Below are 25239 nucleotides of genomic sequence, written 5' to 3'. Positions count from 1 at the left end.
CGTTGGCCCTTCAGGGATCGCCTATTCAACAAAGTTGTCTTGATCCAGTCTGACAACCAAGTGGCGATATGGTAAATCAACAAGCAGCGAGGTACAGAAGTAGTTCAGATTTGGTTATGGGCTCGGTCTCAGGGCATACTGCTACTAGCCATGTATCTTGCCGAGATGGTGAAAGTGGTCTAATCTTCCTGCCCCACAAACAGACCCTGAATCAGGAACAAGCAAATCGGATCTTCCGCCTCTGAGTTAAACAGCCCAAACCTGTTTAGCCTTTCCTTATAGGGGAACTGTCCCATGCCCTTTATCATTTTGGCAGTCCTTCTTTGTAGTTTATCCAGTGCAACTGTATCTTTGCAATAAAATCATTCAGAGTGGAAATGAAACAAACAGTGAAATACATATCATATCATTAAATAAAAAATTAAAATTGACAATTAAAAGACAAAAACCATGACTCAAAAGCCTATATCATTTCCCAGAAGTGAAGAATCTATAAAACAAGGTTTCAATTTCTTCTTAAACTTTAACAAATCTGTTTCCTAACGATAATGCATTCCAAATTTGTGGACCAGCAAAGAAAGCGACTTGGTTCTGAGTGGTCTTCAAGTGGTAATTTTTAAGAGAAGGAATCACAAGGTGCTGTCTATCAGAGGAACATAAGGCTCGACCTGGGGTATGGAATAACAATGATTTTAAATATTCTGGACCATTCTCTTGCAGTACTTTAAATTTCAGAATGCAACAAAGAAGATTGATACGAATCCCTGCTTACTAGTAAAACACTTCACCTCAAGTCACACACACAGATCAGATCGTCACCAAATACAGAATATAAGACCACAAATTACAGATATAGAGACAAAAACTGAAATAGAAACTGCCAAAAGCCACGCTGCATGTAGTGCAAAACTGGAGAGCTAGTAACAGAAGTACATATCCTCCTACACTAAGCAAAATACAAAGACAGAATAAATGCACATTCCAAAAACTGACATATGGCTCTTGCACCCCATCACTCCCCTAGCAATCCTCCTTCATCCTTCAATTTTTCCCAATTACTCCCTTTCAATCATCCGCTCACACTCATATCCCTGCCCAGCATTCCTGACCTCACAAGAACATGCCATATTGGGTCAGACTAAGGGTCCATCAAGCCCAGCATCCTGTCTCCAACAGTGGCCAATCCAGGCTATAAGTACCTGGCAAGTACCCAAAAACTAAGTCTATCCCATGCAACTGATGCTAGTATTAGTAGTGGTTATTTTCTAAGTCAACTTGATTAATAGCAGATAATGGACCTCCTCCAAGAACTTATCCAAACCTTTTTTAAACCCAGCTACACTAAACTGCACTAACCACATCCCCTGGCAACAAATTCCAGAGTTTAATTGTGCATTGAGTGAAAAAAGAACTTTCTCCTATTATTTTTAAATGTGTTACATGCTAACTTCATGGAGTGCCCACTGGTCCTTCTATTATCCGAAAGAGTAAATAACAGATTCACATTTACCTATACCTCTATCATATCCCCCCTCAGCTGTCTCTTCTCCAAGCTGAACAGTCCTAACCTCTTTAGTCTTTCCTTATAGAGGAGCTATTCCATTCCCTTTATCATTTTGGTTGCCCTTCTCTGTACCTTCTCTATCGCAACTAAAACTTTGTTGAGATGCGGCAACCAGAATTGTACACAGTATTCAAGGTGTGGTTTCACCATGGAGCGATACAGAGGCACTATGACATTTTCCGTTTTATTTACCATTCCCTTCCTAAAAATTCCTAACATTCTGTTTGCTTTTGCGACTGCCGCAGCACACTGACCAATTTCAATGTATTATACACTATGTCGCCAAGATGTCTTTCCTAGATGGTAGCTCCTAATATGGAACCTAACATCGTATAACTATAGCATGGGTTTTTTTCCCCTAAATGTATCACCTTGCACTTATCCACATTACATTTCATCTGCATTTTGAATGCCCAATTTTCCAGTCTCACAAGGTCCTCCTGCAATTTATCACAGTCTGCTTGTGATTTAACTACTCGGAATAATTTTGTATCATCTACAAATTTGATTACCTTTTTCGTTGTATTCCTTTCCAGATCATTAATAAATATATTGAAAGGCATGGGTCCCAGTACAGATCCCTGAGGCACTCCACTGCCCACCCCCCTCTACTGCGAAAATTGTCCATTTAATTCTCTGTTTCCTGTCTTTTAACCAGTTTGTAATCCACGAAAGGACATTGCCACCTATCCCATGACTTTTTACTTTTCCTAGAAGCCTCTCATGAGGAACTTTGACAAATGCCTTGTGAAAATCCAAATACACTACATCTACCGGTTCACCTTTATTTATTTTTCTATACTGATATTAGAAATATCACACTGGTTTACATACAACGAGCTGTCCGAAGGCAAGCCTTTTGGAGACATGGTACATTATAACATGGTATATTTTAACAGATTAATCAAGAAACAAAATATAAAGATAAACTTGCATTACATAACTCTTAAGATTAAATATGTTCTGACATAATTTACTATTTATCTACATGTTTATTAACCCCTTCAAAAACGTGAAGCAGATTTATGAAGCAAGACTTGACTTGGGTAAAGCCATGCTGACTTTGTTCCATTAAACCATGACTTTCTATATGTTCTGTGATTTTGACCTTTAGAACACTTTCTACTACTTTTCCTGGCACTGAAATCAGGCTAACCAATCTGTAGTTTCCCGGATCGCCCCTGAAGCCCTTTTTAAATATTGGGGTTACATTAGCCACCCTCCAGTCTTCAGATACAATGGATGATTTTAATGATAGGTTACAAATTTTTACTAATAGGTCTGAAATTTCATTTTTTTAGTTCCTTCATAACCCTGGGGTGTATACCATCCGGTCCAGGTGATTTACTAAGCTTCAGTTTGTCAATCAGGCCTACCACATTTCTAGGTTTACTGTGATTTGGTTCAGTCCATCTGAATCATTACCGATGAAAACCTACTCCAGAACTGGCCTTCTCTGTATTAAATTCTGAAGAAGTCCTTGAGAAAAAGATTGAAGTGTTATCGGAAAAGAGAGAAAAAACCCAATGCATACAGAAATTCCAGATCAGAAACCCAAAGAAAAAAGCTCACAGTGATGGATGACTGTCAGAGACACTAAATCTCTTCCCTTGCACAAATGCAAAGAAAAAAGTGGATAACAAAACTCAACTAAATAGGTCACAAAAGGAGTCCAGGAACAGCAGTAACCTGAACGAAGAAAGCTGGAAAGCTATGAGCACAAATGCTCATAGTTTGGGTAATAAAATCCCAGATCTGCAAGCCCTAATGGTGGAGGCGGACTTGAACATTGTTGCTGTCACGGAAACGTGGTTTACGGAATCTCATGACTGGGATACGGCAATACCAGGCTATAACTTGTTAAGGAAGGACAGAGAGGATAGGAAAGGGGGAGGAGTGGCTCTTTATGTCAGAAACTATATCCAAGCATCTGAGCTGCAAGGAAGATGGGGCAATGAAGAATCTCTATGGGCCGACTTAAAAAAAGATGGGGCATCCATTTTTATTGGAGTGGTTTACAGGCCTCCAAACCAAAAGGAAGAGCTGGACAGAGATCTGGTTGAAGACATCCACAGGATAGGAAAGAAAGGAGAAGTGGTGATCGTTGAAGACTTTAATATGCCAGATGTAGACTGGAGAATCCCATCTGCAGAATCTAATAATAGTAGAGAAATAGTAGATGCCCTGCAAGTAGCTTTGTTCAAACAAATGGTAATGGAACCCACGAGAGAAGGAGCTATACTCGACTTAGTGCTCACTAATGGAGATAATGTCTCAGATGTCCAGGTGGGTGCCCACCTCAGCACCAGTGATCATCAAAAGGTATGGTTTAATATCACAAAAAGGACACGGAAAAGAAGCACAAAAACCCAAGTTTTGCTGTTCAAAAACACAGACTTTGATGAAATGGGGAAGTACCTGGAGGAAGAACTAAAAGGCTGGGAGAAAGAGAGAGATGTGGATCAACAGTGGACCAATCTAAAAGGAGCAATTACCAAGGCAACTAATCTATATGTTAGAAAAGTAAAGAAAAGCAAAAGAAAAATGAAGCCTATCTGGTTCTCAAAGGAGGTGGCTGACAAAATAAAGGCTAAAAGAACAGTGTTCAAGAAATATAAAAGATCCCAAAAGGAGGAGCACAAAGAAGAATATCTGGTAGAACTGAGGGAGACAAAGAAATTAATCAAGATGGCAAAAAGTCAAGCGGAAGAGAGGATTGCCAAGGAGATAAGAGTGTGGTAACAAAACATTTTTCAGATACATCAGTGAAAAGTTCAAAGTGGTATATTGAAATTGAAAGGTGGAAAGGATCAATGTGTGGAGAGAGACGAAGAAATGGCAGAAATATTAAATTAATACTTCAGTTCTGTGTTCACTAAAGAGGACCCTGGAGAAGGACCATCACTAGTTAACAAGAAACTGGAGGGGAATGGAGTAGATGTAACTCCATTTACAGTAGAAAATGTATGGGAAGAGCTGGTGAAACTGAAAGTGGACAAAGCCATGGGGCCTGATGAAGTTCATCCCAGAATACTGAGGGAGCTAGAGATGTGCTGGCGGGTCCACTGTGTGACCTGTTCAATAGATCCCTAGAAACGGGAGTGGTGCCGAGTGATTGGAGGAGAGCGGTGGTGGTCCCGCTTCACAAGAGTGGGAACAGAGAAGAGGCTGGTAACTACAGACCAGTTAGCCTCACTTCAGTGGTGGGAAAAGTAATGGAGTCACTGTTGAAAGAGAGAATAGTGAACTATCTACAATCTACAATTGCTGGACCAGAGGCAGCATGGATTCAACATTGGAAGATCCTGTCAGACAAATCTGATTGACTTTTCTGACTGGGTAACCAAGGAATTGGATCAAGGAAGAGCGCTCGATGTCATCTACTTGGATTTCAGCAAAGCTTTTGACACTGTCCCGCACAGGAGACTGGTGAATAAAATGAGAAGCTTAGGAGTGAGTGCCGAGGTGGTGGCCTGGATTGCAAACTGGTTGACGGACAGAAGACAATGTGTGATGGTAAATGGAACTCTCTCTGAAGAGAGAGCGGTTTTAAGCGGTGTACCGCAGGGATAGGTGTTGGGACCGGTCCTTTTCAATATCTTTGTGAGCGACATTGCGGAAGGGATAGAAGGTAAGGTATGTCTTTTTGCGGATGACACTAAGATCTGCAACAGAGTGGACACGCCGGAAGGAGTGGAGAGAATGAGACAGGATTTAAGGAAGCTGGAAGAGTGGTCGAAGATATGGCAGCTGAGATTCAATGCCAAGAAGTGCAGAGTCATGCATATGGAGAGTGGAAATCCGAATGAACTGTATTCGATGGGGGGAGAAAGGCTGATGTGCACAGAGCAGGAGAGAGACCTTGGGGTGATGGTGTCTAATGATCTGAAGTCGGCGAAACAATGTGACAAGGCGATAGCTAAAGCCAGAAGAATGCTGGGCTGCATAGAGAGAGGAATATCGAGTAAGAAAAGGGAAGTGATTATCCCCTTGTACAGGTCCTTGGTGAGACCTCACCTGGAGTATTGTGTTCAGTTCTGGAGACCGTATCTCCGAAGAGACAGAGACAAGATGGAGGCTGTCCAGAGAAGGGCGACCAAAAAGGTGGAAGGTCTTCATCAAATGACTTATGAGGAGAGATTGAAGAATCTAAATATGTACACCCTGGAGGAAAGGAGGAGCAGAGGTGATATGATACAGAGTTTCAGATACTTGAAAGGTTTTAATGATCCAAAGACAACGACAAACCTTTTCCGTAGGAAAAAAATCAGCAGAACCAGGGGTCACGATTTGAAGCTCCAGGGAGGAAGATTCAGAACCAATGTCAGGAAGTATTTCTTCACGGAGAGGGTGGTAGATGCCTGGAATGCCCTTCCAGAGGAAGTAGTGAAGACCAGAACTGTGAAGGACTTCAAAGGGGCGTGGGATAAACACTGTGGATTCATAAAGTCAAGAGGCCGTCAATGAAGAGGGGGTGGCTCACCAGAATGACGGCTACTGCCTGGAGATAATACCCTTATTCAATAAACATACACATGGTTACTGTGACTCCAACATTGCTCTAAGCTTCAACAGCAAGAGGAACTGTGGAAAAAAGGATTTGCACTCACAAAGCGGGGAGTAGCTGGCTTGTTACGGCGGTTACTACCCCAAACCAAATAAGCCTGATACTTCACTTTCAATGCATATCCAGCATAGCTCTCTGCTTCAACGGCAGGGGAGAAGAAAAACTGATACTTCAAGCATATCCAGCATAGCTCTCTGCTTCAACAGCAGGGGAGAAAAAAAACTGATACTTCACGCATATCCAGCATAGCTCTCTGCTTCAACGGCAGGGGAGAAGAAAAACAACCAATAAGGGCTGAATAACAGTCTGGGTAAAACAAATAAGCATGGGTGTAGCTTGCTTATTGCGGCGGTTATTACCCCTAACTAATCAAGCTTGATATTTCACTTGGATGCAGCTCCATCACTGCTCTCTACATTAATGGTGGGGGTGGAAGGGAAATAGAACCAAAGAGCTAAGAGAAACAGATAAGTATGAGAAAAAAAATGTGTGAAGCTTGCTGGGCAGACTGGATGGGCCGTTTGGTCTTCTTCTGCCGTCATTTCTATGTTTGTCCCAGAAACATGTAGCAAACTTTGGGATGATCAGAAATGGACACATTCTGGTTACACTTCCGATTGAACTTAAAAACACTGATCTGTTTCTTGGACATGGGAAACACGGATGACACAAAATCAAACAAGAAAATTCTCAATCTGAAAAAAAAGATTTGTGCTAATTTAACCCCTTTTTGTGTTTGTTACCACAGGTCCAATATATGATCCTATGTGTGGTTGAGATTGTCACCTGGCTGTGAGTATACCAGGAGTACTTTTATCTAAATTGGACAGTCTAAAAGCCTAAAAGCAATTTAAAAAGCTTTGAGCTTTATATAGTGAGAGAATGTGGATCATGGTAAGATCAGTGGTAGCGTGATTCTTCCTACACGGTTTATAATTTTAGTTCCATTCTAGAAGACTGCATCACAGCTTCATCTTCTGCCCTCCCTGGACAATCACATTCATGTATTTACTCATTCATACCACCTCTCCATCCTTCTAAAGGTTATCGGTAGCAGTGTACAACAAAACAAAGAGTCAAAATAAAAAAAATACAACTGAGCATAGGCAAGCATATACATTTTAGAAATAAATACATTTAAATGTCCCAAACACCTTAAAAGCAGACGTCAGAGTTGCTCATCCATTTTGGATCCAAACATAAGGAAAGTAAATGCAAGATATACTCTCTACTTAAATAGATTGAATTATGAAGGTGTATGAAAGATGCACAAATGAACAATAGCCAATGATTGGTGCTACTGCTCACAAATTTCAAACTTGTGCTAATTCAATCCCATTGTTTTGTCTATAAAAGGAAAATTAACAGAGCTAAAAAAAATGTGTCTGGGTGACCTGCTGGCCTGGCCCGGCCCAATTAAAATAAATGTATGTGGAATCATTAAGGCAGTAAAATGAAGAAATGAAAAAACTTAGGCAAGTGCTAAGTAGGGGATGCTAGTAAGAGAGGTTAGGCAAAAGAGCCTGTCGGGCAAGGAGGACAGAGGAAATGAGAAGAGTTATAGGCCACTCCAGCATGGAAACAACCAGATGTGAGCAGTGAAAAGTCAGATTTTCCAGAGAATGCTGTCTAAAGCCAATGCAGAGTTACATGGCCAATTGTTTCAGTGGGTGAGCCAGCTTGTCTTCAAAGAATAGTATTGGAACTAATCAAATTCTTAAGTCACAGAATAACTATCTAGTATCTATTTGTATTCATTTCACTTAAAAAATGACAGTTTTTCATCTCACCTTCGTGAATGGGTGTTATAGCTGTTATCATAAGAATCATAACTTTGCTCATCATAAGCTGTGCCATATCCATCATCATAGTCCTGAAAAAAAGAAATGAAAAATTTAATAGTAGTTACAAAAAAGGATCCTGAAATTGAGAAACTTGTTGACTGATAGGTTGCATTTTTCAATTTAGTGCAGCAACAGACTTATCCATGATAGACACTATGAGGGCAATTTTCAATAGGGACTTCTGCAGGTAACCGATATGTAAATAAAATTACACACACACATATATAATGTATTTGCATACTTTTATGTGCATATGGGAGAGGAATTCCAGGAAGTGGAGGCTGAGTGGGGATGGGGTTTACACACATTTTGATTTTAATAAAAGTATTTGAACATTCTCTCAGCAAAACTACGTGCAGTTAAGTATAGGGGTAACTGCATGTGTTTAATTTTGTCAGTATAATTTCCAAAATGGATTTATGCACTCAAGTCCGCTTTAAAAATGGGTACGTGCATATTTGCTAGCTAACTGATGTTTACAAAATTACCCTCTATGAGGACAGTTTTCTGCAGGAGGGCAATCGGCAAGGAATGTGGGTACGTCTATACAAAAGAATCTGCATAATTTGCCTCAACTTTCTGTAGATAGGATACAGGGTGTTAAAAAAGAATTTTGAATTTTAACACAAACATAACTTACTACTCCAATCTAAATACACTCTTGAGAATGTCTACTTTAAAAGCTGAAGTACAGTGACTCCCAACCTGGGGTCTGCCAGAAGGGAGGCAATGAACGTGCAACTGCTGTAAAAGACCAAGCTGACCTCACCTTTGAGGAGCTCAGCTCTAAGCCTGCTACTGCCTGTTCCATAGATGGCCAAATCTGGTCCTCGAGAGCCCCAAATAGGCAAAATGTTTTCAAAATAACCACAATGAATATGCAAGCAATAGATTTATCTATTTAATTATTTATTTAAAGAGACTTATTGCCTACGCCCTCCAGCATTCGGGGCGGGTTACAATAAAGCAATCATAATAAAATGAAGCTCTTTCATCTAAATCCAATGTATCAAAGACACTTGTACAGTTATACTTGATAAGCACTGACTTTCAATGGAGGCAGTGCATGCAAATCTATCTCATGCATAATCACTGTGGATATCCTATAAACAAGACCTGTTTGTGGCTCTTGTGTATCTGAGTTGGTTACCCCCAGCCTATTTCTACTGCTTGATCTATGCTGAGAGGAGAAGAGGAAGATTGCAATTTCAAGAAGTCCACACCAGCACAGAAAGGAGGTGGGAAAGGATATATCTAATTGCCATCTTGAGGAGGAAGGGAAGCACACTGCCACCAGCACCTTCACCCACAACTGCTTCACATGACCAGTTGTGGTGGGGCAATATCCTTGAGGAGAATTTTTTGCTTCTGCTATATATGCTTTGACTGTTCTGCTGGCCTGATAGAGGGAGAAAAGCTGCGTTAAGGGAACAGTATAGCCATGGTGGAGGACAGAGGGAAGGGGCCACAGGGAGGAGAAGGCAAGAGGGAGAACACAGGAGTAAAAGCATTCAGAAAGGGGCAAGAGGGAGGACAATAGGCGGGAGAACATATGAGATGTTATCATAAGAGGACAGTAGGAGGGAGAGAACCAAGGAAGAGGAAAAAAGGGAAGTCACCCAATAAGAGTCATGGGGTAGGGGAAAGAAGCAGGGAAGCCACTAGAGAAAGGACAGCACTCAGAAAAGGACATAGAGGAAGGGCAGGAGGGAGGAATTGCACAGGGAGGAAAGCACTCGGAAGTGGTCTTGAAAGGGAGGATCAGGGAAGTGGCTACATGTGGGAAAAGATGGAAGGTATTAAAGAAGAGGCCATAGGTGGTTGTAAGTAGGGCAGGAGCGTAGGCAATTAGTAAGAGGTCATGGGGGAGAGTAGGAAAGAATCAGAGAAAAGGCTGCTGGGGAGAAAGGGGAGAGAACTCAGGAAGGGGCCATGGGCAATGAGAACTCAGGAAGGGGCCAGGGGCAATGAGGATGTTGGGGAGATACCAGTTCCAGAGATGGTTTTCAGGGGCGATGAGTCAGACGAACTGAACGAAATCACTGTGAACCTAGAAGATGTAGTAGGCCAGATTGACAAACTAAAGAGTAGCACATCACCTGGACCGGATGGTATGCATCCTAGGGTTTTGAAGGAACTCAAAAATGAAATTTCTGATCTATTAGTTAAAATTTGTAACCTATCATTAAAATCATCCATTGTACCTGAAGACTGGAGGGTGGCCAATGTAACCCCAATATTTAAAAAAGGCTCCAGGGGAGATCCGGGTAACTATAGACCAGTGAGCCTGACTTCAGTGCCGGGAAAAATAGTGGAAACTATTCTCAAGATCAAAATCGTAGAGCATATAGAAAGACATGATTTAATGGGACACAGTCAACATGATTTACCCAAGGGAATTCTTGCCTAACAAATCTGCTTCATTTTTTTGAAGGGGTTAATAAACATGTGGATAAAGGTGAACCGGTAGATGTAGTGTATTTGGATTTTCAGAAGGCGTTTGACAAAGTCCCTCATAAGAGGCTTCTACGAAAACTAAAAAGTCATGCGATAGGAGGCGATGTCCTTTCGTGGATTACAAACTGGTTAAAAGACAGGAAACAGAGAGTAGGATTAAATGGTCAATTTTCTCAGTGGAAAAGTGTAAACAGTGGAGTGCCTCAGGGATCTGTACTTGGACTGGTGCTTTTCAATATATATATATATATATATATATATATATATATATATAAATGATCTGGAAAGGAATACGACGAGTGAGGTTATCAAATTTGCGGATGATACAAAATTATTCAGAGTAGTTAAATCACAAGCAGACTGTGATACATTACAGGAGGACCTTGCAAGACTGGAAGATTGGGCATCCAAATGGCAGATGAAATTTAATGTGGACAAGTGCAAGCTGTTGCATATAGGGAAAAATAACCCTTGCTGTAGTTATACAATGTTAGGTTCCATATTAGGAGCTACCACCCAGGAAAAAGATCTAGGCATCATAGTGGATAATACTTTAAAATTGTTGGCTCAGTGTGCTGCAGTAATCAAAAAAGCAAATAGAATGTTAGGAATTATTATGAAGGGAATGGTTAATAGAACGGAAAATGTCATAATGCCTCTGTATCGCTCCGTGGTCAGACCGCACCTTGAATACTGTGTACAATTCTGGTCGCCGCATCTCAAAAAAGATATAGTTGCGATGGAGAAGGTACAGAGAAGGGCAACCAAAATGATAAAGGGGATGGAACAGCTCCCCTATGAGGAAAGGCTGAAGAGGTTAGGGCTGTTCAGCTTGGAGAAGAGACGACTGAGGGGGGATATGATAGCGGTCTTTAAGATCATGAGAGGTCTTGAATGAGTAGATGTGACTCGGTTATTTACACTTTCGAATAATAGAAGGACAAGGGGGCATTCCATGAAGTTAGCAAGTAGCACATTTAGACTAATCGGAGAAAATTCTTTTTCACTCAACGCACAATAAAGCTCTGGAATTTGTTGCCAGAGGATGTGGTTAAGTGCAGTTAGTGTAGCTGGGTTCAGAAAAGGTTTGGATAAGTTCTTGGAGGAGAAGTCCATTAATGGCTATTAATCAATTATACTTATGGAATAGCCACTGCTATTAATTGCATCAGTAGCATGGGTTCTTCTTAGTGTTTGGGTAATTGCCAGGTTCTTGTGGCCTGATTTTGGCCTCTGTTGGAAACAGGATGCTGGGCTTGATGGACCCTTGGTCTGACCCAGCATGGCAATTTCTTATGTTCTTATATTCTTAACATGGCAAAAGCGAAGGCACTTGAGAAGGGGCCATGATGGTGGATGAGAGTTGAAGCACTTATGAAGGAACCATGGGGCAGGGGAGAGCAGGAAGAAGAGCACAACTTAGAAGCCATTCTTTATTTAATACTAAGATTTATACAGTACATTAGAAATGATTCTGGAATGCACCATGAGGAATGTATAGGAAACTCCTTCAAACCACCTTAAAGGACCAGCCACAGCTATCCCACCTGGTCCTCCTTGAGGATTAGACCCACAAGAGATTCTGGATGAAGGAAAGCTCTCTTCACCATACTATAGGGAGTCAGGGCCAGGAAGGGTTATGGAAGCCCAGGGAAGCAGACAGGAACCCAGCGTATGCAAAGACCAGCTATGGTTCAGTTTGTTTGTACCCAAACACTACAAGGTGAGCGATTTTCTTTCTGCTTTGTTTTACGCTGTAAATAAATTTGCACCTAAGGAAACAGCCAGAGTCTGCCTCCTTATTCCTTTTGGCCGTTTCCTAAGCCATGAATGGCCAACATTACCAAATCACATTTATTATATCAATCAGTTTTCTGTATGGCATTTAACTGCATATAAAAATTAAAGCAATTCCCAAAAAGGTTTGGAACCCCTGCTGTAGAATATAGCAAAGTTGTAAAATTAAATAGCAGTATGTAGCTGCTTTGCCCAGGATAATTTTCACACACTGGGATCTAGGCATCTAACTCCATGATTAGGCACTTGGATTCCTTTGAAAATTGAGCTGCCCCAGCTTCTTAACCAAAGATAAATAAGGTAAAGTGCATCCCTTATATTCAGGAAGCTCATGGAGAAGTCTTAATAGAGACACTGTACTTGCTTGTATATGGCAACAATATAAGAGCCATGTTTAAATCTACCCCAACCTGATTCAGGGTAGATGATGTTTTATGGAATATTATGTAATAACTACATCATCATTTGTATGAACATTTCATACAATGGGCAATTCCAGAAATCACTGTCAGAAAGACACCGACACAAATCCAGAAATTATAAAATAAATCTCAGACCTCAGCAGAGCTTTATATAACATTTCATGAAGGAGGCAGTTAATCAATATCCACTTTTCTTTTATTACCCCGGTTTCAAAATTGTTAGAAAGTCAGCATATTAATACATTTAAATAAATATATTTAAATTGGTTCTCAATGAACCTTCAATTTCATGTTTGTTTATTATTCAAAGGCCCAAAACATAGGAGAAAATAACCCAGTCAACAGAGGAGGAGGAAATAGAATTTATCATCTGCAATAGGTGTTCTCCAAACACAGGATGTCAGTCATCACATGTCAGATAATCCTCCGATGGAAAAGGTACAGAGAAGGGCGACCAAAATGATAAAGGGGATGGAACAGCTCCCCTATGAGGAAAGACTAAAGAGGTTAGGACTGTTCAGCTTGGAGAAGAGACAGCTGAGGGGGGATATGATAGAGGTGTTTAAAATCATGAGAGGTCTAAGAACAGGTAAATGTGAATCAGTTATTTAATCTTTTGGATAACAGAAGGACTAGAGGGCACTCCATGAAGTTAGCATGTGGCACATTTAAAACTAATCGGAGAAAGTTCTTTTTCACTCAACGCACAATTAAACGCTGGAATTTGTTGCCAGGGGATGTGGTTAGTGCAGTTAGTGTAGCTGGGTTTAGAAAAGGATTGGATAAGTTCCTGGAGGAGAAGTCCATTACCTGCTATTAATTAGGTTGACTTAGAAAATAGTCACTGCTATTACTAGCAACAGCAACATGGGATAGACTTAGTTTTGGGGTACTTGCCAGGTTTTTATGGCCTGGATTGGCCACTATTGGAGATAGGATACTGGGCTTGAGGGACCCTTGGTCTGATCCAGTATGGCACGTTCTTATGTTCTTATCAACTTACAGTTTATTTGGCCATAAATGATCAAGCTTCTTCTAAGGTTCAACTGGAAAATGATTGCCTCATGTCAAGAGAGCTTGACGGAAGTGAGTCAGGAGAAATCCAGGCTGAAGAAGTCCGAACAGTTAGCATAGTTCAGACTCGCTCCATCTCATCAGAGATAGAAGAGTGAGTGGAGATAGCTCTGACTGAACCCTTCCCCGGGTTCGAGGATAGAGTAATGGCTAAAAGATTTTTTTCGCAGCTAATTTTTTTTGTGTTACTGCTTTGTATTGTTTGAGAAACTTTATTTATATGAAAGGTAGATGTTCGTATTAGAAAGTGAGATTTTAAAAATTTTAAGACATACCACCACCTCAAGTATGTTTTGGCATTTTGGCAGAAAGTAAGTTTTGGGGTCTTATTTTTAAACTTTTTATTATTATGCTGCTAGTTATTCAATTGTGTGCATGTATGTGAGATCATTTGAGTTTTAACTTGATATGTATAATGATTGCTTCTAGCTTTCTGTCAGTGATGCAGGTCATTGAAGAAATCAGTAAACTTATTTATTTAAAAACCTTTCTATACTGTCGCTAAGTTATATACCATCGCAACGGTTTACAAATAGGCACATAGACTAAGGTAAGTAAATGTAGGATATCGTACATTCTAACAGGTGCCAATAAAGTTTAGTTACAATTTCATAAATAAAATCATTATTTAAGTAATGTTGGTCAAGTCCAGGTATATTATTGAGTTACTATCTCTTTGAGATATTACTTCTTAAATGTAGGATTGAGTAAATTCATTCTCATCTGCATTACCCTGTACTTTCATTCTCTACCCTCCACACTCTTTAGTGAAGGCTTTTTTAAAGAGCCATGTTTTTAAATTTTTTTTAAAAGTTTTGAGATTATTCTGTAATCTGAGTTCAGGGGGCATCGTGTTCCATAGTATGGGCCCAGCCAATGATAAAGCCCTTTCTCTCACTTGGGTTAATTTTGCTGACTTTACTGAAGGGATTGTTAGTAGTGCTTTGTTTGCTGAGCGGAGGTTTTTTTGTGGAACGTGTACTCGTAAGGCTGTGTTTAGCCAGTCTGCTTCTTTATCATATATTAGTTTGTGTATGGTGCATAAGGCCTTGTATTTTATCCTGTATTCGATGGGTAAACAATAAATCTGCTAGAGTTTCGGTTATATGGTCCTGCCTCTTTTTATTATTAGAACACCCAGACCTGTGTCCTCCTTTTGTCCAAGCTAAGCATCAGCATCACACTAAACAGCTATACAAAGGTAAGGGATTCACCTCATTGCCTGAGCCACAAGCAATAGCTTCTCCCCACAGAAAGGACTCACCCTTGGGGTACCAATATTAGAGGAGGACAGGTGGCAGAGGAAGACAGCCCCCTAAGAAAAATTATTTGGAGGATATGACCCTCCAAAGAAAAAGGTTACAGTTAGTCTATCAGAGATCTAGCATTCTTGCATAGGTAAGATACAAGTATACTGACAAATAATCTGCTCACTAACTGCTCTATGTAATATAAGTATCCTGCACTGCTCTTCTCACCATCAGGGACTTCTTCCTTCTTTCTTCCTCCATTCCTACATATTCTAGTCAGTCTTTCTTGTCTTGTCTGCTAAGATGGCAGCTACATAGCCTAATTAGCTGTTCAGCTATTTAACTTTCACCAAATTTTCCAAGAACCAGCTTACTCCTCCATCATGTGTCTCAGTAATATATGCATCTGCTACAAAATGATGAGAATTGTATTTTGTAAACTCACAACCAAAGCAACTATGTTTATGGAACATACATGAACAATCCTGAGCTTAAAATATCCTCAGGAACTAATATGAATATGTCACAGTGACCATAGACATCTCTGTGCTATCCAACAAGATACACTGTTCATGCTTTGCTGAAGGTTTTTAACTTTTCAGCATCATTTAGCCTGGATTCTGTCTCTACATTGTAATTTCAGTTATTTTTCACTTATAATTTTAGTTAATCTTTTCAGATCTGCAAGTTTCTTACAAGTGATGCTATCCACAAAGCCTGAGATACAGTATAAATAAACTGTAAATAAATCCTTGCTGGGGCTACTAGAATATGTTTCTGAAGGTCATTAAAAAGCCTATTAACAACTATTAGTCAGGCAGATTTTGGTGAATGTCACTTCTTACTGCCAGCAGGGAATTAACAGGGAATGGATCTCCCCTTTAGGATCTGTTTACTACTACTTTCAAGCCTGGTCATTGTTGAATTCTGGATCAATACTTTTAACCTCCAACCGTTTCTCTAAGTCCAAGGAAAGTAGCAATCAAATGCTACAACATAATCCTTCAAAGCATTCACTTGAAAATCTGTATAGACCTCATATAGGAAAGGGATAGCTAGAGCTTTTTCACTCCATTATATTGAACTATATTCACAAATCCAGTTTTTACATATACTTAATATTAATGTAGCAAACATGCCACCCAAAGTGCTCAAAATAATTTTAAAATTTTGTTACAAGAAAATAAAATTAATGTTTAGCACTTTGGATGGCAATTTTGACACATGAATATTAAATATATAGAAAAATAAAAATGTAGACCTCGACCTGTGAATGCTTGGGAGATTTATTTTGTTGAAGTGCATGAAATATCTGCATACAACTAAGGCAGTGGATGCAAATATATCTCTTTCATATCCATTATGGATATCCTGAAAACCAGACTGGCTGAGACATGTTTGGAACTACTGCTATGACTAATAAAACAGGATTTGTTGTAACTATTAACAGCCCTATACCTGACACCTGCTCTAAGAAATTTAAAAGGAAGAATTTCATTTTTTTCTTTCCTAAAATATAAATACCTCATAGGATTTAACAAGTAAAGTATGTAAGCTCATATTTAATATTTATCAAGCCATTCTCTGAAGAGTCAGAAGAGTCAAGAATTGTTATTGCTCATATTTAAATCAAGATCTGTAATAGTAAACTAGGTTTAGGAATTTGAATATTTTTGCACCATCCCTTTAAAATAAAGGTCCCAAAGCTTCTCTTTACACATTTAAAAGGCATTTCCATAAACAACCTTGTCACAGTATGCATTCCATTGTAATTAAGTTTCCTATTATGGAAAACAAGCTAATTGAGGTAGCTTAGAGACTAGTTAACTGTCAGAAATTATTCAAGCCATCACTGCACTGGGAAAATATGCCATTTCTGCAACCCACTTCTGAACTCCATACAAAAAGCATTAATAAAATGCCTAGATGTAAATGAAGACCATCACTGCAGTTTACAATAGAAGAACATTTCAGAACTAAAACTGTTGTACAGAATAGTCTTGAAAAAACTACATTAAAAAATTCTGGCAACTGTAGCACCCCCTTCCACTGCAATGTTATTTATTAATATTGTAATCTGCTCTAATAGTTTTTTAAATTGAAGTGCAGTATATTAAATAACAACATTATCCCACGTTGTGTAAAAGTGTACTGTGGAATATACAGGCTGCAGCTTTTTTAAATATAGCAGAGTTGCTTACCTGTAACAGGTGTTCTTCAAAGAGAGCAGGATGGTCCTCTCACATGGGTGATATCATCAGGTGGGAGCCCCAACACAGAAAACTTAAGACAAATTTTTCTAGAACTTCGTCTTCAGTCTTATAACAGAATTATATATGAATCAACAAATAGGAGAAACCCAACTCTGCGAGATGGCAGGCGAGTTTCGTGAGAACTAAAATCCTGCTGTCCTTGGAGAACACCTGTATATGTAGACAACTCTGCTTTCTCCGAGGACAAGCAGGATGGTAGTCCTCACACATGAGTGAATCCCTAGCTACACGCTGTCCCCCAACTTAAAAGGGAACAAACAGACACCCAAACTAAGTGCCAACAGGCATAACAACAATGGTGTTATTGGTAACAAGAGGGGGAGACAGCATGAACCCAAACAATGGGCTCTAGGTGGGAGAGAGTTGGGTTCCTCAACTCAAATAGATTCCGAAGGATAGATTAGCCAAACCTATAGTTGCATCAGCCATCCCTATCCAAGCAACAGTAGGATCTGAATGTGTGGCGAGAACACATCACAGCCTTGCAGATCTCCTCCATGGGAACTGCTCACAAGTGGGCTACAGTCACTGCCACTGCCACAGCTCTGACAGAATAAGCCTTGACATGATGCAGTCTTGCCTGAGCATAATAGAAGGAGATGCAATCTGCTAGCCAGTTCCATATTGTCTGTTTGGCAATGGCAATGCCCAACCTATTACTAGCAAAAGAAACAAAAAGTTGGGTGGACTGTCTATGGGCTTCTGTCCACTCCAGATAGAAGGCTAAGGCTTGCTTGCAGTCCAAACTGTGCAGGGCTCATTTGCCTTGGTGCAAATGGGGCTTGGGAGAGAATATTGGCAGGACAATGGTCTGGTTAAGATATAAGTCCGTCTCCACCTTAGGCAGGAATTGAGGATGTGTATGCAAAACCACCCTGTCTGATAGAACAATGTAAGGTGGATAAGTCACTAAGGCCTGAAGCTTGCTGACCCTGCACGCTGAGGTACTTCAGGTCACTGGTGCGCAGTGCTCAAAAAGAGCTTTCATCAGCTGAGCTAACACCACACTGAGGTGACAAGACAGTGGGAGGCCTCAGGGGAGGCTTCAACTACAGTAGACCCCGCATGATTTGTACAACTATAAGCCATACAGAAAAGCAAAATTGCTTACCTTGTAATAGGTGATATTCCAGGACAGCAGGATGTAGTCCTCACATATGGGTGACGTCACTGACGGAGCCCTATTGCGGGAAAACTTCTGTCAAAGTTTCTAGAAACTTTTGACTGGCAGCCTGAGGCTACTGAGCATGCCCGGCATGCCATGATATTCTCTGCCACAGGAGTCTCACTCTAGTCTGGTATGTAGCAATAAGCTTTAGCAAAAATAAAACAATAAAAGGTATGAGATCCAACTCCGCGGGGTGGCGGGTGGGTTTCATGAGGACTACATCCTGCTGTCCTGGGATAACACTTATTACAAGGTAAGCAATTTTGCTTTATCCCAGGACAAGCAGGATGCTAGTCCTCACATATGGGTGATTAGCAAGCTAGAGGCTGAGTCATTTTGTAGTGAAGGAACACTGAAGTATTGTTGTTGAAATGAATCAGCCGAAGATCACAGCAGGATGGTTGTAGAAGGAGTTGGGTTTAAACTGTAAACAAGTATTTTAAGACAGATTGTCCATAGGCTGAATCTTGTCGCCCTTGTTTGTCTAAACAGTAATGAGCTGCAAAGGTGTGAAGAGAACTCCATGTTGCTGCTTTACATGTGTCAGTGATTGGCACTGAACGATAGTGTGCTACTGAGGTTGACATTGCTCTTACTGAATGTGCCTTTACTTGACCTTGGAGAGGAAGGCCTGCTTTCTCATAGCAAAACTGTATGCAATCTGCTAGCCAATTGGATAGAGTATGTTTACCCACTGCTTTACCTGGTTTGTTTGGATCATAAGAGACAAAGAGTTGATTGGATTTCCTGTGGACTGCAGTGCGGTTTAAATAGAAAGATAATGCACGCTTACAGTCCAAAGTATGTAAGGCTGTTTCTCCTTGGTGAGAATGAGGCCTTGGAAAGAATGTGGGTAAAACTATGGATTGGTTCAGATGGAATTCTGTAACCACTTTAGGGAGGAATTTTGAATGTGTACGGAGAACCACTCTGTCATGTAGGAATTTTGTATAGGGTGAGTACGTGACAAGTGCTTGTAGCTCACTAACCCTTCTAGCTGAGGTAATGGCTATGAGGAAGATAGTCTTCCATGTGAGAAATTTGAGATCACAGGAATCTAAGGGTTCGAAAGGAGAACGCATGAGTCTTGTTAAAACCAGATTCAGGTCCCAGTCTGTGACTGGGGGTCGAATTGGTGGTTTAAGCTGAGTTAAACCTCTCATAAACCTGCTGACAAGAGGTTGTGTGGATATTGGTGCATCTCCCATCTTGTTATGGTAAGCTGAGATTGCACTTAAATGGACTCTTACACATGAAGTCTGGAAGCCCGAGTCTGAAAGATGGTATAGGTAGTCTAGTAGAGAAGAAGTGGGGCAAGTGAAAGGATCAATAGATTTCTGTCTGCACCACAAAGTAAATCTCTTCCATTTGGAGGAATAATTCTTCCTAGTGGAAGGTTTACGTGAAGCTATAAGCACTTGAGATACATTGGTTGAAAGGTTGAGCGATTGTAAAATCAAGCTTTCAACATCCATGCTGTCAGGGATAGGGATTGAAGGTTGGGATGTCGTAACCGACCCTGATCCTAAGTTATTAGAGTGGGAGCTACACCCAAGCGAATGGGATCCCTGATCGAGAGGTCTAGCAGTGTGGGAAACCATACTTGTCGAGGCCAATTCGGGGCTATGAGTATCATGGACCCCTTGTCCTGTGTAGCTTCACAAGAGTTTTGGTTATGAGCGGTATTGGAGCATACGTGTATAGTAGGCCTGAGTTCCAAGGGCAAGCAAAGGCGTTCTTGGCTTGTTGGTTCTTGTGTGTATGTAGAAAGCAGAAATTGTCCACTTTGTGATTCAGATGTGACGCAAAGAGGTCCGTTGTTGGTTGTCCCCAACGTTGGAATATCCTGGTCGCCACTGATGGATCCAGAGACCATTCGTGTGGTTGGAATTGACGACTGAGTCGATCCGCCACTACGTTGTGAATACCTGCCAGATAAGTAGCCCGAAGGAGTATTGAGTGTTTCAGGGCCCAGCCCCAAATCTGTGCAGCTTCTTGGCAAAGGAGATACGAGCCCGTACCTCCCTGTGTGTTGATGTACCACATGGCTACTGTGTTGTCCGTTTGGATAAGAACAGTCTTGTGTGAGAGGCAGTCCTTGAACGCATGAAGCGCATAACGTATAGCTCGAAGTTCCAGGAAGTTTATCTGAAATGTTGCTTCGAGCTTTGTCCAAGTCCCCTGGGTTTGGAGATTGTGTATGTGAGCTCCCCAACCCAAGGTGGATGCATCTGTAGTTAACGTTATCTGTGGAACTGGTGGTTGGAAGGGTAGGCCCCTGCGCAAATTGTCCCTGTTCCCCCAAAGTAGAGAGGAACGTAGTTGGTGTGTGACATGAATTGTAGAATGTAGTGGTTGAAGGGCTTGGATCCATTGTGATCTTAAGGTCCATTGGGTTATTCGCAAGGCTAGTCTTGCCATGGGAGTAACATGAACTGCGGAGGCCATGTGGCCTAGTAAAGTTAAAAACTGATGAGCTGTGGCTTGTGTCTTTGAGTGAATCGAGTTTGCCATCAAAGATAGCGTTTCTGCTCGATCTTCGGGTAGAAAGGATGGTGTTCAATTCTGCTCCTATGAATTGGAGTAGATGAGAAGGAGTAAGATGGGATTTTTGATAATTGATTAGAAACCCCATTTGGTGAAGTACAGCAATTGTGCGATTTAGAGAAGTTAGAGCTCCCTGTTGAGATTGACTTCTGATGAGCCAGTCATCTAGATATGGGAAAACATGAACACCTTGTTTGTGCAAGTGTCCTGTTATGACTGCTAAACATTTGGTGAAAACTCTGGGAGCAGAAGCAAGGCCGAATGGCAGTACTCTGTACTGGAAATGTTGCTGGCCTACTGTGAAGCGCAGGTACTTGCGATGAGGAGGGAATATTAGGATGTGAGCGTAAGCATCTTGAAGATCCAGAGAACAAAGCCAATCTCCTTTTTGAAGAAGTGGAAGCATAGTTCCTAGAGACCATCTTGAACTTTTCCTTTTTTAAGAATTTGTTGAGATTTCTGAGATCTAGGATGGGACATAGGCCTCTGGTTTTCTTTGGAATGAGGAAATAACGGGAATAGAATCCTCTGCCCTGCTGAAGCCGGGGCACTAGCTCCACAGCCCTGGCTTTCAGAAGAGTGGATAATTCTGTTTATAATTGAAGTATGTGATTTTCGCTGAGATGCGAATAACTCTGTGGAAAATCCTGAGGGAGTGATGTGAAATTGATATCCTTGATTTATTATTGAAAGGACCCATTGATCAGATGTTATTGATGTCCAATTGTTGTAAAAGATGGACAGTCTTCCTCCCACTGGTAATGTTGGCTGAGGATTGGAATAAAGGCCTTGTTCCCTGGATGTGATTTCAAAATCCAGTGGCAGGTCCGGTTTGTGGAGCTGGTTGGGGCCTAGCTGTTCTTTGTTGCCTCTGTTGAGGTCTTTGTTGAGACCTGGGAGGCCTTGGTCTGGACGTGGGAGGATAATATCTCCTTGGCCTGTAGAATGGACGTTTAGTCTCCCTGCATGGGGGCCTTCGGCTGGTATGTGTTGCAGGGTCATGTGGGAGAGGATAATTGTCTCAGTGTTTCTGAGTGTTCACGTAATTGTGCAACTGCATCCTGTACCTTGGTACCAAACAAATTATCTCCAAGGCAAGGAAGGCCAACAAGTTTATCTTGCCCCTCTGGCCGTAGATCGGAGGCTTTTAGCCAGGCCCAACTCCTGGCAGTAATGCCCGATGCAGCAGTTCTTGAAACCGTCTCGAAGGCATCATAAGCGGCCCTGACCTCATGTTTTCCTGTATCCAATCCTTTATTAATAATATTTTGTGCTGCTTCCTGATATTGTGCAGGCAGGGATGGCACAAACTCTTCCATCTGTTTCCAGAGGTTTCTCTGGTGCTGGGTCATGTATAGGTGGGTATGCTGAAATTTTGGAGTTCAGCATTGCTCCTTGAAAAGTTTTTCGACCCATTTCATCCAGGAATCTGTTATCCTTCCCTGGAGGGATTGCTGAATGGGCCCTTGTTCTTCTAGACCTCTTCTGTACCGACTCCACTACCACCGAATGGTGGGGAAGTTGAGTTTTTTGATATCCCGGTGCAGATTGCACGAGATAAGTGGAATCTACCCGCTTGTTCACTGCAGGAACTGTGCAGGGATGTTCCCAGATGCGCTGTTGAAGTTGCAAGAGCACCTCATGGATGGGAATTGCAAGATTGTGTGCTTGGGGGGATCCACAAACTGTAGTATTTCTAGAGTTTGTTGTCTGTCATCTTTTTCTGCTTGTAGTTGGAAAGGGATAGAATCCGCCATTTCCTGTATGAACGATGGAAAAGTAAGGTCCTCTGGAAGTGACTGCTTCGTACGCGTATGGCCGGCGCCATTTTCCGTACGAAAACGATTCGCGGCGGGAAATCGCTCCCTGACCCCCGCTGGACCTCCAGGAACTTTTGGCCAGCTTGTGGGGGGCCTCCTGACCCCCACGAGACTTGCCAAAAGTCCAGCGGGGGTCCGGAAGGACCTCCTGCCGTCCAATCGTGTTCGTCTATGGCCGCCGCCATTTTTCGGCGCCATCTGAAGACAACAAGATTCAGGAGCAGGAGCCCGTTCCGGACCGCTGCCGTTCCGGACCGCCGCTGGACCCGCAGGTTATTTAACTCATTTGGGGGGGGTTCGGGAGGGTGGGGGATTTAATTTAAAGGGTCGGGGGTGGGTTTTAGGGGGTTTTAATGTGCCAGTTTTGCGATTTTTAGATTTTTCATGATTTTTCACGATATTTTACCCCCCCAAACGGCAACAATACGATTCCCTCCCCCTCCCAGCCGAAATCGATCGTTAAGACGATCGAGGACACGATTCACATCCCTACTAATGATACCATTCTGAATTTTTCTTTCTTTAGAAATTTGTTGAGATTTCTGAGATCTAGAATGGGACGAAGTCCTCCGGTTTTCTTTGGAATGAGGAAATACCGGGAATAGAATCCTCTTCCCTTCTGTGAGTGTGGTACGTGTTCCACAGCTTTTGCTTCCAGAAGAGTAGATAATTCCATTTGTAACTGAGGAATGTGGTCGAGATAGGAGTTTTGTGGTGGAAACTCCTGCGGGGGAGCTGTGAAGTCCAGGTGGTAACCCTGATGAACTATGGATAAGACCCATTGATCTGTGGTGATACTTTCCCATTCGTTGTAAAATTGGGAAATCCTTCCCCCTACTGGTAAATCTGGAAAGGGGTTTGGTTGGCTCTGTTCTCCGGGACTGCTTTCAAAAGCCAGAGGTGGAAGCTGTTTGGGGCGGAGGCTGCGGCCTTGCAGCTCTCTGCTGTCTTTGCTGAGGCCGTTGTTGAGGCCTTATAGAGCGTGGTCTAGAGGTCTGAGGGTAATATCTCCTCGGCCTGTAGAAAGGCCGTCTGGTGTCTCTATGCGGCGGCCTGCGGGCAGGGTGAGTTGTCGGATCATGGGACAAAGTGGAGAGCTGTTTTAACGTTTCAGAGTGCTCTCTAAGTTGTGTTACGGCATCTTGCACCTTTGCTCCGAACAAGTTGTCACCTTGGCAAGGCAAGTCCACTAGTTTATCCTGGACTTCTGGACGTAAGTCCGAAGCCTTCAACCAGGCCCATCGTCATGCACTGATGCCTGATGCTGCAGTTCTGGAAGAGGTCTCAAACGCATCATACGCCGCTCGCACCTCATGTTTGCCCGCATCCAGACCTTTCTGCACAATCTGTTGTGCTGCTTCCTGCTGTTGTTGAGGTAGAGATGGGAGAAACTCCTCAATCTGCTTCCACAGATTTCTTTGATGCTGCATCATATACAGCTGGTACGCAGCAATCTTAGAATTCAGCATCGCTCCCTGGTAAATCTTCCGTCCCATAAGGTCTAGGAATCTGTTATCTTTCCCTGGAGGGATAGAGGCATGCGTTCTAGACCTGTGTGACTTCTTTTGTGCAGATTCCACAACTAATGAGGTGTGTGGCAGTTGTGGCTTCTCGAACCCTGGGGCTGCTTGGACTAAATACGTAGAGTCCACTCTACGATTCACTCCAGGTGTTGTACACGGGTGCTCCCAAATCCTTTGTTGAAGTTGTAGCAGCACTTCATGTACTGGGATAGCCAGGTTATGTTTTGGGGGATCTACAAATTGTAGTATCTCTAGTGTCTGCTGTCTTTCATCCTTCTCCGCTTGGAGCTGGAAAGGGATGGATTCTGACATCTCTTGGATGAAGGAAGCAAAGGATAAATCCTCAGGAGGGGATTGTTTCTTGGCCTGAGGCGGAGTACCTTCTGATAAAAAATCCTCTGAAGAATGCTCCGATTGTGTATCTGACCATGTATCTGTTGGTGGCTGGTATGAATGATGGTCCAGCCTTTTTGATGGTGATATCCCAGATGGTCCTTGTAAAGGGTCTTGGGTGTCCTGCGCATCATCACTGGCCTCACTTTCCTCCTCAGGTTGTGAAGGCAAGGAAGCTAAAAGATCCTGATATCTTTTTGTAAGCATTGCATGTAGTCTTCTCTCAGAAGAAACTTCTGGCGCCTGCAGGGATGTGTGCTTAGATTTTCCTGATGCCTTTTTCCCCTGCCCTGGAGCTCTGGACGGAGCTAGGGTATAATGTGGTGTTATTTGTGCAGCAGTAGGAAGTGCTGTAGTTAGAAAAGAGAACATTGAAATGGGAATCAATGAGGAGATAGGCCTGGAAGCCATTGTGGACATCGAGGTTTGTAAAATAGTCGATTCCATCGATGGCTCTGACAGCTGTATCGACGATGAAGCTGTAGAAATCATTGGATCAGCCGGTATCGCTGAAGAGCAGCAGGCTGCCTCCATCGACAT

General features: G+C 41.9%; 1 protein-coding gene across 3 annotated transcripts in view; it reads right to left on the bottom strand.

Annotated features, from left to right (window-relative positions):
- Positions 1–25239, bottom strand: part of KHDRBS3 (KH RNA binding domain containing, signal transduction associated 3) — a 738992-nt gene that overhangs the window by 246167 nt on the left and 467586 nt on the right. For all 3 annotated transcript variants that reach the window (XR_003854946.1, XR_003854947.1, XM_029592068.1), the window contains exon 7: positions 7922–8004. Coding sequence is in view for 1 of the 3 variants with exons in the window: in XM_029592068.1 (XP_029447928.1) it covers positions 7922–8004 (83 nt within the window). In the remaining 2 variants the exon portion in view is untranslated. The remainder of the gene's footprint in view (positions 1–7921; positions 8005–25239) is intronic.

The sequence above is a fragment of the Rhinatrema bivittatum genome, chromosome 2 (assembly GCF_901001135.1).
Source record: "Rhinatrema bivittatum chromosome 2, aRhiBiv1.1, whole genome shotgun sequence".
Classification (NCBI taxonomy): Eukaryota; Metazoa; Chordata; class Amphibia; order Gymnophiona; family Rhinatrematidae; genus Rhinatrema; species Rhinatrema bivittatum.
Note: the sequence above shows the minus strand (reverse complement) of the source record. Positions and strands in the feature narration are given on the sequence as shown.